The sequence below is a fragment of the Lissotriton vulgaris genome, chromosome 8, assembly GCF_964263255.1.
Source record: "Lissotriton vulgaris chromosome 8, aLisVul1.2, whole genome shotgun sequence".
NCBI classification, from domain to species: Eukaryota; Metazoa; Chordata; class Amphibia; order Caudata; family Salamandridae; genus Lissotriton; species Lissotriton vulgaris.
This window is the reverse complement of record NC_141696.1, coordinates 717,173,702-717,194,276: the sequence shown is the minus strand read 5'-3', so window position 1 is coordinate 717,194,276 and position 20,575 is coordinate 717,173,702. Positions and strand designations below refer to the sequence as shown.

Below are 20,575 nucleotides of genomic sequence, written 5' to 3'. Positions count from 1 at the left end.
TGGATCCCGGCTATGCCATGGATAGATGGATTCTTCCTGGAGGCAATTACAACAGAGCGTTGTATACTAGGTCTGTGGAGAAGAGTTTGACTGGGCCGACTAGGACAGCAGTGCGGATATGGCATGATTCTACTAGCTCGCTTGGATGGAAAGACCGTTTGACTTTAGCGACTTCATTTTTCGGCTCTGAGAGGTTCGGCAGACTGTGGAATACAAAGGGTTTTGACAAATTGGATCTTATTGGCATTTCCACAGTAGGCGACCTCTGGGTGAAAGGAAAGGTTAAATCAATTGTATATTTACAGACTGAATACGACTTGGGAGAGTCAGAATACTTTCGATATGCGCAGGTTCGTCATGCACTGACATTGTTTTTCCCTGAGGGGGTGGAGATACCGGAGACAACCCCATTGGAGGACCGTATATTGGACGGTTACCTGCCTGATACTACCATTTCCCTGGTCTATAAGATGCTAATTAATCATAGAGCAGACCTTTTGACACAACTACGGGATAAATGGACCCAAGACGGCCTAGAACTTGATGATGAAGATTGGCAATCGGCGATCTCCTCACCGAAGGAGGTCGCGATTCCAGCACGACTGAGATTGGTACAGCTTAAAATACTACACAGAGTATATATCACAGGTCCTCGTTTGGTACGAATGGGTTTCACGACAGAGGGTCTGTGTCAGCGGGGATGTGGGCACTTGGGAACATTTCTCCATATCAAATGGGACTGTTGATATGTGGTTGAATTTTGGGGCAGGGTCCACAGGGTGATTCAAGAAGTGACAGGGGTGGCTCTATTGCCAGAAGCTAGGCGATGTTTGCTGAATGTCTGGGAGCCGACTGATCTCAATATGGCACAAACTCAGTGGGTGACTTTGGGGGCCATGATTGCTAAACGGAACATAGCACAGCAGTGGGGGTCCCAGAGGCCGCCCGCTATTGAGGTGTGGATAGAAAACATGGATTGGTGCATGTTCCGGGAGAAAACTGTGTATTTGGCTCGGGCCGCCCGAGGAAATGGAATAATGTATGGGGCCCGTGGAATCGATACAGGGGGAACTTATGTGTACCACCTGCGACTGCAACCTTTGATGTCCCACTTTCCCCCTGACCCCTCATTATTGATGCTGACGTTGTGTCTCTTTAGTACCCTATCCTCCTCTCCCCTCCCCCCCCCTCAGTTCATCACTAATTGTATTATATGTTGATATTGTGGACGACCCTCGTATGTTCTATGCACTCATGTATTCTGTGGTTGCCTTGCTTTAATAAAAAGAAATATAAAAAAAAAAAAAACGGAATCACTTTTAATTAATAGGATTGGTTTGTGTATGATAACTCAATGCTCTTATGATGGTGTCTGTGTTTTATAAATATTATGTTGGATAATAGGTATTCTATGTTTGTTAAATTATAGGGTCTTACAGTAAGACTGGTTTATGTATCACGAGTTGCCTGTTTACCTCCCATAGTTTTACTGTGGCAGGCGAGAGGGTACTTTTGAGTAATTGGCCATAGGCCTAATTTTAGGGACAAAAATTTTGTTGCAATTTCTCACCCTGTCCTTTATTGGATTCAAGGATATCTCCCTTTGTGTGGTGTTTAGTCTCCGGTATTGACGGACTGCTCTTCTGCCTAAGAAGCTCTTGATGCTTTCTTGACATTATGGTCTGTAAACTGTGTCATTAGAATATTTGCACTGCCTAGTTATAATTGTAGACTCACTGCATATGCAGCTACCATGGGCAACCCTGAAAACATTATTGGCATTAATTACTGGAAGGCACCCTGCAAACACCTGCTGTGTTGTCATGATATGGGATACACCTCACTCTAGAGCTAGAGGTTTCTACATCCATGGAAGTCATTTAAAGGTCGTCAGTGGCCGCAGTGTCTCCTGGCTTCAGGAGCAGCAAAGTCAATGCCAAGAACACTATGGCGGCGCGCCGTTGTAGGTGTTGATGTTTACCCTCCTTTTCTGCCTATTTTCTATTAAGCTAATATTGCATAAGTATTTGATTCACTATTAGCATAATAATAATATGAAACCCCCAAAGCTGGAACAGGACCTTCTCTGGTAGCTGTGGTAAGTAAAATGAAATGTTTTTAAATGTATGTTGTGTGGATGCGGTGAAAGTGAGCTTGTCTATGTGTGCGAGTTTGTATGTGTGAGCAGTGTCTGTGTGCCTGCATGAAACTTTAGTGAAAGTGAGTGACTTAGTGAGAATGACTGAGGTTGAGGGGCAGATTTATCAAGACTATGTGCTGGTGCAAATCACGCAAAGTGATGTAGACAGATGCAAAGTCATGATAATCTATTTACTTTCCAGTGCAAATTTTTTTTCCACTGAAAAGTTGTGGTAGAGTGGCACAAATATTGATTTGTGCTGCTTTGCGCTACTTTGCATCACAGGGCCTGACTTGGGTACAATATGTGCATTTCCAGGCTACAACCTGGGTTTATTTATGCAACACTTTATCTACAAAAAATGTTAGACAGGACTTTGCACTAAAAAATACCACCTTGAGGCAGGCATTAAGTTGGAGAAAACTTTTCATGTCTTCTTTTTACACATTGCATGTGTGCTGCACTATACAACACACATGGCTATTTGTGAAAAGTTTCAAGTATGCCCAACCATGGTATTTCTGTACTGGAAGGTTACACTTCAATTACAAAACCTATGCAAGACATGGTGCGGAAGCTGCAATCAGGAGTAAAAGAATAGGAGGACATACATTTTGCCTCACCCTGTCCAAAGCAGGAGGATCACGATTATGCATGGATAGAGGATACAGTCTACAACCCAGTCCACACACAAGTTCCGAAATCAAGAGATCTCCTTTTAGATGATCATGAAATGTCATTACTTTACAGACTCACGAAGAGTCATCCCCTGACCATTCATGAGGTGTAATGTTTGCAGCTGAGCCACTTGGCATGTGACAGCACAGAAACATGTCAGCACTTTTGCTGCATAATATGGATGTGACTTAAAGTCCTCCTGTTTAGTTTGTGACAAGCGGATGGAGAATAAAAATGTGATTATCCAGCACTGTAGTGTAGCTATTATGACTCAACAGATCTAAGGATTTAACTGGATGAATAAAGATAGATATGTGATAAATCTCACACTAGAAACCATCTCACTCTTTACACTTTCTACGCCATCTTGAAACCTCGGACAATTGATGTGGGTGTCCTTAGCCGCAGAGGAGTCAACCAGATGAAGAGCAGGTCATATAATGTGGGTGACGGTTTGATGTCATTTTACCAGTAGACTAACATCACATCGCTTTATCATTTTGTCAAGGTAGCTGACATGCATTAATCGGTGAAACTGAATACAGAAGCTGCCAAAAGAACCATCGACTGACCTCAGATATTCACCCTTATAAGAGCTCAGTTTCCAGTAAACGGGACGGTCTCCAAGAGAGGACCAAACCCAATTTAACAGCTGCCAAGAGAGCTGTTCATTGACATGAGCATCACCCTCCAAAGATGCCAGGCTGCTTTATAAACGGAGGCCTTAAAAGGAGACCAAATCCAAGATCGACCTCTCTCCAGCGTGATAAACTTCAGACTGGATAGATGTGTGTATTAAAAGTGTGCGTGCACACTCACATTGAGTGTGTGCATGTCTCTAGATACATACTCAGCGCATTCTGCCATTCTTTCTTTAACAACTTTGAAAGGATTAGCAGTACATGGGTCATTGTAACTATACTGTAGTACACTGGCTCTTGTTCAACCACAGCACATATTGTTAACCTAACTTACACTTCAAGGGTGTAAATGACAGTGCTGTAGCCACACATTTTTCTGTACATGCAACATTATTCGTCACACTGTCAGTGCAAGGGTGGTTACAGGATGTGCTTACCTATTCTGTAATAAGGCAACATCCCTTCATGGGCTGGTGTTGGCTAATTTAGCCAAACGAGTGTGCTACTGCATGTAGTTTGCACAATAGGTGTACCATTTAAAGCATCTTACAGGTCACTCATCAAATACTTCACTATAATTATCATTACCCCACAAAGTGATGGTATTATTTCAGTTATGTTATTTTATCTTGTGGCCTTATTCGCAGACAACTTCAGCACCTTCCAAGGGCACAAGTACTTTCCTCCATTGCTTAATTTGTGAAAAAATAAGTGCTAGAGCTCTCATCAGGAGACAGCTTGTATCAGCCTGTTGCTCCATTGAGTGCCGCTTATAACAGTACTAACTACTAACCATGAAACCCTACAGGTTGGGAGGGGATGTGGCTTAACGACCAGAGATGCCTACTTTAGAGCTGGGGGAACCAGGTTCGAGTCTCGGCATAGGCTCAACATCCTGAGATTCTGGGCGCATCACTTAATCTCCCTGTACCTACAAACAATTAATGTGTCCTTAGCTGATTCTCATGAATAGCCTCTAATACTTTTGGTTTGAATTTGCGGTATAAGTGCTGGTGTTGACGATTAAGAGCAGGTACCGAGCACCAGAAACCACCGGCTCAAATCAAGTACTGCTTTTCCTCTCATTAGCAACACTGGTGCATACAAGCGATCACTTAAAGTGTTTTCAGCACACCAAATGTGACCTTGTAGAGCAGGCTGCACTGTGGCATTAAAACATCATCTGCTTACTGATACTAATAATAGAAACTCCATCCATAAATCTCTTTAATAGCATGCAAATTAAGGACAAGTTTCAATTCATACTAGCCATCGCAATGGTTACATTTCACTGTAGCTGCCTTACGTCAGGAAGCTTCTTGTGCTTGCGCGCAACAAGCTGAGTCATTTTCTTTCAAATACTGTGGATTCCTTTCCCCTCTACTTATATAATATATGCAGAACAACCTTAGGTAGGTAACAGAACCAAGAACAACGTAAGGGCAAATACATGAAGATCTTTATTGCATACAGTGCTGAATTAAAAGGCATTCACATAGTTCAGGTTAAAGCCATGTACATATTTCTTCCAATAACTTCCCAAAGCACCTATTGAAGCATATTGTCTTGGAAGAGTCATCCGCATTAACGGAAATCTTCAGAACTAAACTAGATTGTTATTCCTGAAGGGGATGTGGTGTATTTAAGTGGAATTAAAATCCAAATCCTTTCATACTGGGTAAAGCCAGGCTTTATTTTTTTCCTCGCTTCCTTTCCAGAAATCTATGCTGATCATACATGGAAAAGGATCCCTTCCTTCTGAAGAAATGCATTGGCAAACCACTAGCTTGTGGGTCTCACTAAAGCACTGCCTTTTAGTCCACCTATTCATCTAATAATGTGTGCTTTCAGGTTTGGGACTATAAGCAAGCACAGGTGAGAGCTCCCGATGTAACTCCAGCAGTCACTAATATAACATCTCATGGTAAATACTTGATGTCTTCCAGTGGGAGGTTATATGGAATCCAAATGAATACCCTAGTGAATGATGAGGAAGATATATGCTTAAAAGTGGTCAGTATGTCTCTGGAGGCAGAAGTATCCTGCAACTTCATTGTGGAACATTTAAGGTGAAGGTGGTAGTCATTGTTTAGCCCCTTCGCTGCTTCTGTTGGCCAACAGCCGTCACGAGCACTGCCTCCGTAGTGCTGCGCACGTCCGTTGGCTGCTGCAGCCCCGCCCACTCCACTAAACAATTTCCGCCGCGGTTAAACAGCTAGTCGTGTAGCATTTGAAATAACTAGTGTTCCATTGACTCCGTACCCAATTGGAAGATTGATGAATAGGATGGTGTTTAAAGAAATCTTGTACATGTGTTAAGTACTTGCTCTTATGCATTTAAATCTTCATGTATACCTCAGAGCAGCCTTTTGATCCTGTTCAGCTGTTCTGTGGAATTACAGAAGAAAACGAATGGGTATCTCACTCAGTCCAGCCCTGCCCCAAAGAAATTTGTCTGCCCTGAACAGCTGGAGCATTTCTCCTGTTTGTGATAACACAGCCTTGTTTCTGCCTTGTTGGAAGGTCGTCACTGAGATAAGGTTTGTCTCTAAACACAGTGAGCAAGAGGTCCATCTGGGGGGATGCCCACCCCACACAGGAAGTCTCAAAGATGGTTCTTTGCCACACTTATTTTCAATCTTCATACCTGGGGACAGGTTTGACAAGTTAAACGTGATGAATGGATTGTGTTGTGGTATTTCTAGATACAAGTGAAGCCTGATTACAGTATGGTTCCTTGCATTTATCTCTCAATGATTAATCACTTTGAGTTTAGTTTTTGGGAAACAGTTTCAGAGTGATTAAACCTGAGTTTCTATTTTTTTTTGTATTAACGTTCCTATAATATCGGGGCTTTTAATTGTTGAATTACTTGGTAAATCTCCGAATTGTGCTTCTGTTTATTCTGATTATGGAGGTGTCCCCCATTTTCCTCTCCTAACACTTAGCCTACTATGTTATCATTTTACCTTTCCCATAAACCTAATTCCATTTACACTGTTCTTTATTTTTTTGCCACCTTTTCTTTAAAGTTAGCTATTCCTTGATACGTAAATTGACCCTGTGCATAACTATTTCCTCTAACCTTTAATAGTACTTGCCTGTATCCTACTGGATTATTTTCATCTGATGTTTTTGATGTCCCAATTTAATGAACGAAAGTCGTTTTGTATCCTGCCTTAATACAACTGAGAAATCACTATCAGCAGTACACAATCAATAAGCATGCAACTCTTTAAACAAATATATTATTCCACAATGTTAAGCATATATACAGAGTGAATAGTCTTTAATGGTACCCCTAATATACATGATGCTTTAATGCCTTTGGATGGCAACAGGATTTTTTAAAAATGAGGCGTGGTTTGTCATTACAACACAGGGACACAAAAGGTAATTAATTTAAACTACACCTTGAAACCAGGTATCTAGTGCTGTGAACATCTTCCTGTATAGGGAAGCACATCTACATGAATTATGAGATGTACAATTCAGTAGATTGTACATCCCAGAGCACAAAGGGTGATCTTATTGAAATTTCTTATATTCTCAGTTAATGCAGATGAAGTGAGTTTAGTCATTTTGACAGTCCTGTAGTGCGGTTCTGCTCAGTGCATTCCTGTTGCCTCAGTACCATCACATCGACTGACCACTGCATCGACCATGACCCTTACCTCATTGTTTTATTACCTTGACTTTATTGTTGCACTCAAATTACCTAGATGGGATTTAAAATAGTAACTCTGCCCCAGTTGATGTAAACCTGGCCAGTGTAATGGTATGGTCAGTGTAGTAGCGTAAAGGTGATAGGGTTGTGATGTACATCCACCATGGTGTAAGCTGTAGAAATTCTTTTAGTCCAGAATGTGACATCACAGCAAGGCTTTCGTCTAGGCTTCAGTATGGACTGTGCTAGTTTACACCGGCTATAAAAGACTTCAACTTGCGCCAAGACTTGGGTTTGTGGGATATTAAAACAAATGTGTAGTAAAATACAAGATCTTTACAAACAGCAACCAAGAAAGTAAAACTTAGAATATTCTACATATTAAAGTATGGGAAAAGTGGGTTGAGTGGTACTATAATAATACATTGATTTTTAATGCTGCATTGTGGTGGTCCTTTCCCATGGATGATGTTATAAAATCTTTATCTATTACCAGAAAATCAACTACAGTAATGGCTTTGTGCACTACATCTTCAGTAGACTTTACTTATCATTCTAAAAATTAAGCATTCTATAAAATGTTTTAAAAGAGGCAGCCTTCAAGTTTGTTTCTCTCTGTTCTTTTTTTTTTTCTTAGAAGGAAGAGGCTGAAGCAAAAGCCAAAGAATCCGCAGAAATCCTACGGTTGGAAAGAGAACAGATCATACAACAGATTGAACAAGAGCGATTGGAGAGAAAGAAGGTACGAAAAAGATTAAAATGTTATCAGTCAACAGTTCACATTGCATTTTTTCATATAAAGAAAGCATTGATTGATCGTCAAACAGAGAGCCCTCCATGTACTTGGAGCGGGGACAGCCACACAATAGCTAGAGAAAAAAAAGTCTTTAGATCACCACTTCTGAGTGTTGCACGTTCAGCTCCAATTACAACTATATTGCTCTCAGTGAAATGCACAGGGTTACCAAGGAATATTTTGGCATCCATTCACAGTTTAAAGTGCCACTCTAAAACTGTTCTCACTGCAAGTGAAAAAACAATATTTGTATCCATTTGTAAATGATGGTAATGTTCTCTGATTAAAATGAAAAAAAAAGAAAAGTAATGGAATGGAATATGCGGTTCATTATAACAGTAGACTAAAAAGAAATTGTAATTCCCATTTTTATTTCTTTCTAAGATGGAGTCTCCCTTCTGCATAGCTTCCTCGGGGCCTGATTTTTGGACACACTAATAAGGACAATGTAACTTTTTTTTTTCTTAAATAATTTGTATTGAATATTAAATGGGTACCAGGAACACAGTCAACATAAGGAATGAAATAATATGGCAACATATACAATATATGGAGGCAATAATACACAATATAGAAAAAAGTTTATAAAATACAACCTTATGTAACGGTTATAAGTAGAGTAGATTATAGTACCTTACAAATCGATAATTATCTAGATAATTTTAGTGTAATAATAAGAAAGGAGAGAGAGAGGTAGGAAGACGGAAGAAAGAAGATAAAAGAATAAAGAGGAAAAGGAGAGAGAAAAAATAGCAGGTAAGAATTAGTGTAGATGAGTGTGCAGATAAAAAAAGTAGTAAAAGGTAACCAAAATAAATCAGACTTAATTCTCTGAGCTACAGATAAAGATGAAACACTGAAAATACTACTTTAGTTACAAATAAGGTTCCAACATGTTAACATGCATATTTTGGAATTGTCTTTCCAAAAGGTAAGAATAACTTTCAATGCAAGAGCAATAAAAAGATCGAGAAAGTTTCGGCTTTAGCACGGTATCATGAGAATCAAACGACATGGACCCAAGAAAAACATTTTGAAATGATAAGGGACTATCGAGAAAAAAAAAGTTGGAACATTTGGTCCTTATGGATTTCCAACATTTTGGGACATTGGGACAGTGGAAAATCAAGAGAGATAGTGTACCATTGGTGGAAAGGCATGACCAGCACTGCGGAGAAGATGGGTTAATTTTTTGGCAAACATACTGGTGTTCTAACAGCTGTCTTGTAAAGGAATAATAAAGATAGTGATATTAGCAGCTCTAGAGGTGAAACGAAGTTTATGCCATAATTAGTCCCATTTTTGAGGAGACAGGGTGATGGACAGATCAAGTTCCCAAGCTAGTTCAATGGGGGACTTTAGTTTTTCAGAGATGGAAGTAGAAACAAGTTTATATATAAATGAGACTTTGGGATTAGAGTCAGAGAGCTATTGTGTAGATGAGTTAAGGGAATAAATGGAATAACGCTAATAGAAAAGTTTTAGATGTAAGAAATGATTGGAGTGTCTGTGATAATTGAGAGTATTGAGATAAACAAGAAGAGGGTAGGTCATAAAGGTCTTGCAGTTTAATAAAAGGCAAAACAGAGTTATGGGTTACAAGTTGGTGAACATATAAAATATTCTTCTCTTTCCAGTGTTTGAAGTACAATGATTTATGACGAAACCTAATACATTTATTGTACCAAATAGAGGAGGCATGGAAGGCCTGGTGAAAGTTGGATCCATCCATAAACGGAGTGTAACAATTATTGGAAATATTTTAAGATAGGATATTTAGATATGAATGTGCAATTGGACATAAAACAGATGTCGTGGAAAGAAAATGATGTAATAGAGAACGTTCAAAATTAATCCAAATTGGTATCGGAGCATCATGGTAGTGTCTATTTAATGCATATGTTTGTCTAATTAGAAAGGCAGAGTGATATAGCTTGAAATTAGGAAAATTGAACACCCCCTTCATTCTTAGGGTTGATTAATTTAGTTAAAGCAATACGGGCAGGTTTATTGTTCCAAAGAAAGTTAGTACAGATAGAATTAATTTGGTTAAAATAGTAATTGTGAATTTTAATTTGGTTAAAATAGTAATTGTGATCGTCGAGGTAATGCACATTGTGAACAGATGGGGCAAGTCGAAAGCTTAGACGAGACCCATGTCACGGCAGGCACTATGTCTTGATTACGTAATTGTAGCCCGCGATTTATTGCACAGAAATGATGTACGAACTACAAGTTTACAAAATGATTGTATGCAATTGATTGACCATTATTCCTTCCTACCAATAAAGTTTAAAAAAAAAAAAAAAATAGTAATTGTGAATTTTAAAGGGTAACATAGATAGTAGAAACAGAAAAGGCGGTGCAAACATCATTTTAACTGTATCCAACCTGCCCCACCAGGACAAATGTAGGGGAGACCATGAGCAAAGCACATTTTGTAGCTTGATTTTCATAGCTGCAAAATTATGGGTAAGCGTTTGGTTAATGGTAGGGGAAAACCATACACCAAGATATTAAATTTTTGATGGACATCATTTAAAGTTGGTGTTGGAAAACATGAATTGATAGCATAGATGATTTAGAAGTAGAATTTCAGATTTAGAGAAATGTTATTTGTATCCAGATACCTTAGAATATAAATTAATCTCCTGTAGAAAGTGGATAAGGATGTTAGGGGTTTCGAAAGGTAAATTAGGATATAATCTGCATAGGCAGACAATTTAATTTCATGGGAATTATTAATAAAAACCAGTTATTAAAGGAGTATGGCTTCAGCTCTTAAGGAAGGGTTCAAGACATAAAAGAAATACAAGAGGAGAGCAGGAACAGCCTTGCCGTGTGCCTCTGTGTTAATTAAAATAAGGAGATAAAGACCATTAACAGATATGCATGCACGGGGATCGGAATATAATAATTTGATATATGAAATAAATTCGGTGCCAAAACCAAACCATTGAAGAGTTTTGAACATGAATTGCCAATTTATGCGATCAAAAGCTTTTTCAGAGTTGAGGGATAATGTGGCTAAAGGATCAGAGTAGTTACTCCCCAGGGGGAGAATATTAAAGAACATTTTAGCATTGTCTGAGGAGAGCCTACCCTTAATAAAACCAGATTGGTCAAATTTAATCAGTAGAGGAATAACTCCTCCCAATCTAGAGGCAAGAATGTTGGCAAAAATGTTGTAATCCTAATTGTTTAAGGAGCTTGGGTGATAATTTTGGCAAAAGGAGAGATCTTTATCAGGTTTAGGGAGAAGTACAATAAGGGCACGAAAGAAGCCTTCAGGTTTAGAATGCAATGTAAAGGAGGTAAAAACCTCAAGTAAATGCGGAGCAAAAATAGATGAGAAAGAAGAAATAAGTTCAGTAGAAAAGCCATCAGGACCAGGGTCCTTAGCTCTTTTTAGGGATTTAATTGCATCTAATATCTCCTGAGGAGTTATATCTTTTTCCAAGATAGACATATCCTCTGGAATAGAGTTAGGGGAAAGGTTACCATCAAATAATAACTGCGTGTCGTTTGAGGTGGGATGGGTGTCATCCATATATAATGAATGATAATAGGACTGGAATGTCTTAAAATATCAGGATCAGAGTGCAATAGAGTGTTTGTATGGGTATTACGAATAGGGCCAATAGCTTACTTTTCTGATTTGACTTTTAAATAATTAGCCAACATTTTACCCGCTTTGTTTTGACCTCCATGATATTTGGATTTTATCTTAAGATGTTTCAGGCATCGGTTGTGGCCAGTTTATTTAGGACAGTTTTAGCCTTAATTAGATAACGGAGATGAAGCGGGGATTTGGAAGTATAATAAGTGTTCAAGGGTCTTAATATGACTGAGGTAGGAAATATATTGGTAATTTAATTTCTTTCTAGCAGTGTAGGCAATGGTGTAAGCTCTAAACGAGTTTTTATAGGCATCCCAATTATTATGGATAGAAGTGTCACTTGACTTATTAAATTGAAACAATTCTTGTATAAAGGAGGTAGCATTTAAAATGCAAGTTCGATCAGATAATAAAGAATTATTAAATCTCCATCTAGGATGTTTATGCGTGGCGAGGGACAAATTAAGGGAAACTGAGACAGGGGCGTGATCTGAGATAAAAATAGAACCGATCTTAGAGGATTGGAGTGAGGGTAATAAATATTTAGAAATCAAAACGTAATCAATTTGAGACGTAGTATGATGAACATTAGGAAACAACGTAAATTCATTAGTCCGGATTACCAGTTTTCCAGGCATCATAGAGTGGATGAGAAGCAATTGCAGATTGAAATGCTTTGAGATTCATCAGGTTTAAATTTACAGTGTGATTTTCTGTCAGAAAAGGGGTCAAAGCCAATTATTAAAATCTCCAGCAACAATAATATCGGGGTTAGCAATAGAGGATAATTTTAGTTTAATATTGTGCCAAAAATCTGGGTTTGGCTTAACTGGTCCAAAAATATTAAAGAAGGGGACAAGCTTATTATGGACCGTGGCATGAAGTATTACCCATCGTCCACTAACATGATTTTCAGTTGATACAATTTGTAGTTTCAAAGATTTATGGCAAAGGATGGCAACGCCACCTTTACGATTTATAGCTGCTGAGAAAACAACCTGACCCACCCATTGACGCTTGAGTTTAAGAGATTCAACATCATTACTGCGGGTTTCCTGCAAAAAAGCAATCTGACAATCCAGTTTTGATAAATTAGAAAGTACCTTTTGACGTTTGACGGGATGACCTAGACCACGGACGTTCCACGATACAACATTAAATATAATAATGTTTAAGGAACAGGAGAATAATCACATTGATGACAAACTTTAAAAACAACAAAGGAGACAAAAGATATTGGTCATAAAAATCAAGAAACGGGGGGCGTGGCTTGCAGCAAAGAGAGATGGCCGCAGCCTAAACGTGCTCCTGCCCTTCCGTGGGGTTTTCATGACCTGGAGCCATCAGAAACCGAGTGCGGAGCTTTGGAGGCCGGGGGCTTAACACCTAGGCTCCCCCCTGTGTGGTGTGTGATCGACTGCCCCCTGAGGCGAGATCTGCCGGCTGTAGACTCCTTAGACCTGGAGCTCCGTGGAGGAAAGATGGAGGCCCTGGCCCGCGATCAGTAGCTGTGGCCGCCCGGAGCGGTGCTTGTGTCCCCCCCTGGGCGAGTTAGACCACCGGCGGACTATCGTTGGGTGGCAGCGTGGAGGCGGAAGACCCGCGACGGTGGTGCTGAGGCACCCCTGGCCGTGCGGCGCGGAAGTGCGCGCGGCGCTAGGGGCTGCCTAAAAGTTGAGGCCCCGGCTTTGAGGCCTATGCGGAAAGAGATGCGGAGCGTCAGTAGAGGAAGTGGCTGTGGACCGGCCGCGGCATAGACAACGCAGCGGTGGTGAAGTGTGCTGCAGGGGGAGGGCGCTGCTACCGGCCCTCTTTAATTGTGCACTGGGAGCCTGGAAGTCTGGAGGTGGGGGGCGCGGCGGCGCTCCGGTGTCGGGCTATTGGATTGCTCCGGGACGCGCTGCGGGGGCTCGGCGGTGGGTCCTTGGTGGCGGTCAGCGGCAGAAGACAACGGGACTCCCCGCGGAGAGGCTGTGCTGGCCTCTTGGAGAGAGACAGTGGCCACCCAGAGTGGTAGTGTCCTCCTATCCGAATGTGTGTGGTGCCGGGATGGTAGCCCACCGATGAGGAGAGCGGAGACTGCCGGAGGCGGTGAAAGAAGAGACAGATAGCCTACCACAGACGTTGGAAGGTGCATGGGCTACTGAATTTGGACAGTGCGGAGGCTTGCTGGTGGGCTCTGTTCAGCCTGATTGTTCTGCTGGAAGCTGGTGTGGGGCCTGGGAACACGGACCCCAGATCTGTGCTGTGGATTTCGGCGGCTCCTTCCTGGTGACCTAGGAAGGAACAGTGAGTGGTGGATCTTCCTGGCGAGCCCGGCTGGATGGTCTCATTGGAGGGGCTGTGTGCTGTTGTGAGTGCTGCCTGGGCGCTGCAGCGAGACGAAAGGTGATGTGTTCTGGGATATAGAAGTGGCTGGCCTCTTGACTTCTAGTTGGTGCATGTGGAGGACTGTTGGACCGGACCCCGGAGAGTGATGACTCTTGATAATATCAATCTACTTGACCTGATCTCCCTGTCTGGTTACGGTTGTGCTAGTAAAGTACCTCCTACGCTGGTCTGTGAAGGGGTTTATGGACGTCTGTAACTATGGCGACAGGGGGAAAAGGGGCAAAGTCCAATGCCCAGAAGCAGCTAGCGAAATTTACTTGGGCCAAAGCGGGAGAAAAAGGTGACTCACCACGATCGGACAAGGAGGGACAAGTGGTGGCCCCCGCGCCAGGACCGGAGCCGACTTTGCATGATGTTATGGCGACGATAGGTGGGATACGTACCTTGGTGGACTCCGTCACTGTTGAGGTCTCGTTGTTAAGAGCAGATTTCAGGAAAATGGATGAGAAGGTGAAGGAATTGAAAATTGTGACGAGGGCCCTGCAGGTGGACACTTCGGAGCTCCAGAGCCAATGCTAGATATGCAGAAAAAGCAGGAAAGGATGTCGCAACAGCTGGATGACTACGAAGGGCGGCCCGCCGCAACAACATTAGAATTTTAGGGGTTCCGGAACGGACGGAAGGGCCGGCCGGGGATTTGTATGTGGAGGACTTAATCATGAAGCACCTGAACCCCAAGACATTGTCCAGCTACTTTTCTATTGAAAGAGCTCACAGGGTGCCGGGTGGTCGAACAAAGCCGGGGGCGCCCCCGAGGCCACTGATTGCCAGGGTGTTCAATTACCGTGACAGGGATATAATTTTGCAAACTTCGAGGTCCGGCCCGCCTTTGAAGGAGGGATAACTACGAGGTGGCGTTCTTTCCGGACTTCACGACCAAGGTCCAGGCGCAGAGGAGAAGTTTTCAAGCGGTTAAAAAGGAGCTGAGGGAACGAGAGGTTAAATATGCGATGTTCTTCCCGGCGCGACTGTGAGTGGAATCGGATGGCAAGTCATGGTTCTTTGAAGGCACTCTGCCAAGTTCGGGGGTTGGTAGTTCTAAATCCACAGGCAGAGCGGCAGGGTGGGGGGGATGGGGAGGCAAAGGGGGGTGGGGAGTGTTTGAGGGGTGGTTGTTGTTTCCAAAGTATTGATCTGTGTTTTTACTGTGGACGAGCTTGCTCTTTTGCCATGGGCCGTGGAGACTGCTTTCATAGTGATTGTAATGCAATACATTGTTTTTTTTCTCCATGTTTCGACTCTACGTGACGGACTCAAAAGTGATGCTGATGCTTTTCTTTGTTGCGAATGGTATTGTCAGCTGTGTTTCCAACCTGTGCTACTATGATGTTTATCGTGTTGGTAGATGGTGGCTGAGTGTGATTCAGTGCGCTCTGTCCTTACCTGGAATGTTAATGGTTAATGGTTTGGGTGATAAAATAAAGAGGCATCGTCCAGCAATACTTAAAGAGACCATCCCCAGACCTAGTCCTCCTACAGGAAACCCACTTGGTTGGTAACAAAAGTAAGGCCCTGAATAGTTGGGGGTACAGGCTCCTGGTACATGCTTACTATACCACCGGCTCTCAGGGTACAGGTATTTTGGTTCGGAGGAACATTCCCTTGATAGTTCACAATACCTGGGCGGATTCTGCTGGGCGGTTTGCAGTGGTTAAAGCTCAGTGGGAGGGGAGAGCCTTGAATATAGTTTCTGTCTATTTGCCGCCGGCGCTAGGCAGGGAGGCATTAGTAGAGCTGGGCCGGGTGCTAACTGATCTCCCGGATAGTATTTTATTAATGGGTGGGGATTACAATATGACCATGGATTATACAACTGATAGGTACCCAAGACGGCAGGGGGTGAGGCCAAATGAGCTTATGGCAGAGTTTACCACAGCACTGGGTCTCTCGGATGTGGGGCAGGAGTTACAGGGCGTTCCTATAGAGTTTACCTATTTTTCCAATGTGCTTGGCAGCCTTTCCCGCATTGACTATTTCCTGACGTACTCGGCCTCAGTAGGTCACTTCAGGCGGCCTAGGACGTATCCTCGAGGTCTATCAGATCATTCCCCAGTCGGGATAGATTTTACTCATGGAGAAAGCAGCAGAGTCACAATATAGTTATTAACCCATGGTTGCTTAAAATCCCGGATATCGAGGAGGAGCTCTGGGTGCAGACTGGATACTTTCTGGAGGAAAATGTGGGTTCGGTAGAGTCGGCACAGACGATTTAGGAGGCTTATCATGTGGTTCCCAAAGAATATGCCCTATAGTTGAAAGTGCAATATGTTGCAAAGCGGCGTGAGATTCTGGCGCAGTTGGAGGAAGCACTTCGGGAGCTTGAGGCGGCACATACGCTCCATCCCTCGGAAGGGACGCTGCATAGCCTGACGCTCAAGAAGGAGGAAAACGGGGGAGGAGCCAAGATGGCGACCTGAACGGACGCTCGATTCTCGGCTCCGCAAGCCTGTGTGGTCCGCACCTATATCCTGAGCTCGAATCCGACTTTGCACCGCAGCGGACCATAGCCGAGACTGCACAGATACTTCCAGTGTTCCGTTGAGGTCCCTACCTGCCAGATTTCCGAAGTTTTCATCTCATCGGGCGGCGGCCCCCATGCCCGGGCGCTGATACCAGTGCTGCTCCTGGCCGCCGTGGACCTCCAGACCGGTAGACGTTCGTGAGTCCTGGCGGCGGGGATCCATCTCTTGGCAGTGACGGCGTTGGGGGAGTCGGACGGATCCCTCTTGCAGCTCCTGGCGCCCCAGCCTGCGTGATCGGTGCGGGAGGGGGAAGCACTCCTTTGTTGTGGTCGTCTCTCCGGCTGGAGCTGCCCTGCGCCGTCCAGAGTCAGTGAATCGCCCCAAGACTGCCCAGACTTGCACCGCGGCGGCAGTGCTTTTTCTCTCACAACATTCCGGAATTGGAACGCGCTTTGGTCCGATCCTGAACTCCTGGGGACCGACTCTGCCCTCCTCTTGTGCTGCGCCCCACCAGGCGCCGAAAATGGCGGCTGCCCTCCCTGCCGTGGAGACTGTCCTTTCGCCTCGCGCCGGCGACCCTCTGCCAGACGATGAACGGGACGCTGTGCAGTGTACAGGGACTTGTGTTGAGGAGCGGCATAGCGCGCAGACGGAACCGACCTGCCGTGATGTTTTCATGGCCCTGATGGACCTCGGGGCAGAATTGCGAGCACTCTCCGACATGGTGGGAGGCGACGTGGCATGGTGGTCAGAGTCGGTTCAACCGGCCGCCTCACGGCGAAGTACCGACTCGGCACTGATGAGCACGGAGGAGGAAGCTGTGGGACCGATCACCGGCAGGGAGGTGAGGAATGCTGGTCTACGCCACGACCCCCGTGCATGGCAGTTCGTCACTGGTCCCGGGGACACATTGTTGCAAACCTCGCTGGAGTCCGAGACCTTGCTGGTGGAGAAGTTACTGTTTCCCCGACCTCCATTCACGCTGCAACTGTATCCCCCTGAGCTCGATGCCTTTCCAGTGCCTTTTTCTCAGCGACGGAAGGTATGTCAGTCTGTGGATATATGGGTGCTTCTCCTGTCTGCTTGTGGGTCGGCTGCTGCCTGGGGACCTCCATTTTGTCCCCGTCTCCCGTTTTCTCATCGACGGTGGCCATTTTACATCCCGGCTCTACATGGATCGGGCCCTCCTCGGTTGATGTCTCCAGGGGGACTTTTGCGCTCTGGCCAGGGCTGAAGACTTCAGTTTGCAGATCGGGACTGACAGGATGATGGGGACTCGGATCGGAACATTTATGAATATGCTTTGGATTGTGCACATGGGAATGTCTCACCCCGTTTCCTACAGTGAATATGACTGATATTGTTTTGCTATTTACGGGGTGGGAAGGTCTGCGCGGCGGGCATGACCGGGAAGGATAGTTTTGGGCCCTCCCCAGGCTTTCTAGTAAGGGTTACTTTCTTCTTTCTTCTTCTTTTGTCTCTTGTACTATATTTCGGGCATTCTACTGGGCGACAGACACACTGCAAGGGGGGGGGTAGGCCGTAGCCTCTGCATGCGTGTAGGGTGGGGGGTTTAAATGTATTTTTTCTTCGTTTCTATGGGCCTTCATTTTTTCTTTCTTCACTTTTTCTCGTCTTTTTCTGTCCTTGGGCTGTTGTTTGGTTTGTTGCTGGGTGGGTTCCTGCCGACATTCGCCATATTGTTGACTTAGTCATCCTGTTGTGATCCTCATGATGCCGCTAGTTTGATTGCGTCCTATTCTGTCCCATGGGACTCGCCTGGTTATCGTAGACAACTAGTTCTGAAGTGGGACTGACTGGACAATGGCTCTCCTGGACCTAATTCTTGTCATTATTTTATAAAACTTTAAACTAACCTCATTTATCCTGCATATCGGCAGTGTAGTGTGGCCCAGTGTAACCTCATGTGTTTACTCCGTGATGATATCCCACTGTCGATATACCGTATGGTTTGCATTAGTGCTTACAGTTTCGTGGCCGGCCAGGTGGTTGTAGGCCCGTATTTGTTAGCTGCTTATGCACAATAAAGGTTTCCAAAAATTAAAAAAAAAAAAAGAAGGAGGAAAACAAACTTAAAGCTCGAGAGTACATGTTGGCTAAACAGGCGGCTTCCCACCACAGGCTGTATGAGCTTGAAGACGTCATATACAGCGGAGAATTCACGTCAACTGCTGGCAGAAAGCGTCGTACTGACTCTTTCAGACGAAGATCGGAAGCAACTTGATGCGGACCTATCGGATGAGGAGATTCAGAAGGCCATTAGCCAAATGAAATCTGGGAAGGCGATGGGGCCCAATGGTACCCCGGTGGAGTTTCTTAAGGTAGTGGCTTCCCGAATGGTCCCACACCTGCGAGGAATGGATCAGGAAAGCTGGGAGAAGGGAACTCTACCGCCGGATCAGCGGCTGGCAAGTATAGTGGTAATTCGGTACAAAATTGGGAACCAATGGTGGACAATATTCAACGGGGTCCTAAGTATATGTCCAGTCAACTATTAAGCAAAAAAATACAAAGTTCCCCAGGGAAAGTTAAGGAAGTATGTGCAGGGTATGGAGGTAGAACGAAAGCAGGGAACGAGGTGTTCCCTTTTTGGAACTAGAAGACCTCACACACCCAGAAACCTAGGTGTCATGCTTCATCATTGGTCTCCTGCTCCTCGTCAGACTGGCGCTGCAATGTCTGACGGGCGCCGTAGGCGCTCTCTGATGGAGATATTTTGTTCCAGCCAATGGTTTGAGTGCGTGTAGGGGGTCTGGTGAAGGTGTAGTCGTGAGGGGATGGTGAGATTAAAAGAAGGTGAGTCAGTCCACAAGGGACTTTATTAACGTGGCTGACTCCCTTAGTTAAAAAGGTGGGAGGGGAGAAAGGAACTGTTTAGTCTACAGTGGGCTGACTCGACCCTCTAAAAAGGTCGACATGTTTCTTGCCTGACTGGCGATTCTTCAGGACCTCGGGTATTAGGTACTACACAGTGAGAGTAAAATAAACAAGAAAGAAAGAAAAAACATACAACCTCACTGGGTCAATCAGGGAGCAGTCTAATAGGTCCTGCTCTGGGGAGGGGGAGACCCTAAGAGTAAAAGTACAGGGCCCCGCAGTCTGTTCCAGTGGGGCTGTTCGAAAGGTAAGGTACCTCAGTTACGAGCAGCCAGGGTGTAAAACCTACCCCTCACGCGAGGCGCCGCAGACAGTGGCGCGGAACAGCTGGTGATTATAGTGGTAATTCACAAGGCTGGAAAACCGGTGGATGATTGTCGTTCCTATAGACCGATTTTATTAATCAATGTAGAGGCGAAGGTCTTGGCGAAGGTACTCGCCATGGGGCTGGGAACATTGATATCCTCCCTTGTGCACCCCGACCAATTGGGTTTTATGCCAGGGAGGAATACGGCTTTTAATATCCGCCGGATCCATAATGTGTTGGCGCGTCAGCGATATCTAGAGGAGGATGCAGTCATACTGTCCCTTGACTCCTCTATGGCGTTTGACTCAATTGAATGGCCCTACATGTTTGAAGTTCTGGAAAAAGCAGGGTTGGTCCCTAAATTCATACGGTGGGTACGGCTACTCTATACAGACATTTTAGGGCAGGTTAGAGTGAACAACTACACCTCCAGGCAGTTTCCTCTACGAAGAGGCACCAGACAGGGTTGCCCTCTGTCGCCGCTGCTGTTCTGGCTCATGCTGGAGCCCTTGGCGGCCTGGATACGGTGTGATGTAATGACAGGGGGTCTGCGGGGGCCCGCGAGTGCGAAGATAGAATATCCCTTTATGCAGACGATATATTGTTATACCTTGTGAACCCATATAGGTCCATTTATATGGTCCTCAATATTTTTACAAATTTTGGGAAGTATTCTGGGTATGCCATTAATTGGGGCAAGTCGGTGTTATATGTGCTTCATGGACAGACCCCACACCTCCTGAGAGATTTAATGGTCTCGGAAGATGGATTTAGATAGCTGGGAATCTTCGTCACGCCGGATCCGGCTCTTTTTTAGTCGCAATTTACCACCCTTGTTCGCAAGGCTGCGAGCTGACGTCCAGCATTGGAGAGCTCTGCCATTGTCATTGGTAGGCAGCGCTGCCCTTTTTAAGATGCTCGCCCCTCCGCGTTTTTTGTATATTCTCCAAAATTGTCCACATAAGGTTCCGGATAC

General features: G+C 44.3%; 1 protein-coding gene across 10 annotated transcripts in view; it reads left to right on the top strand.

Moving 5' to 3' along the window:
* The window catches only part of MAP7D2 (MAP7 domain containing 2), a 514,052-nt gene that overhangs the window by 420,707 nt on the left and 72,770 nt on the right, over window positions 1–20,575 (top strand). For all 10 annotated transcript variants that reach the window (XM_086934606.1, XM_086934603.1, XM_086934601.1 and 7 more), the window contains one exon: window positions 7,764–7,868. In XM_086934606.1, the coding sequence (XP_086790732.1) occupies window positions 7,764–7,868 (105 nt within the window). The remainder of the gene's footprint in view (window positions 1–7,763; window positions 7,869–20,575) is intronic.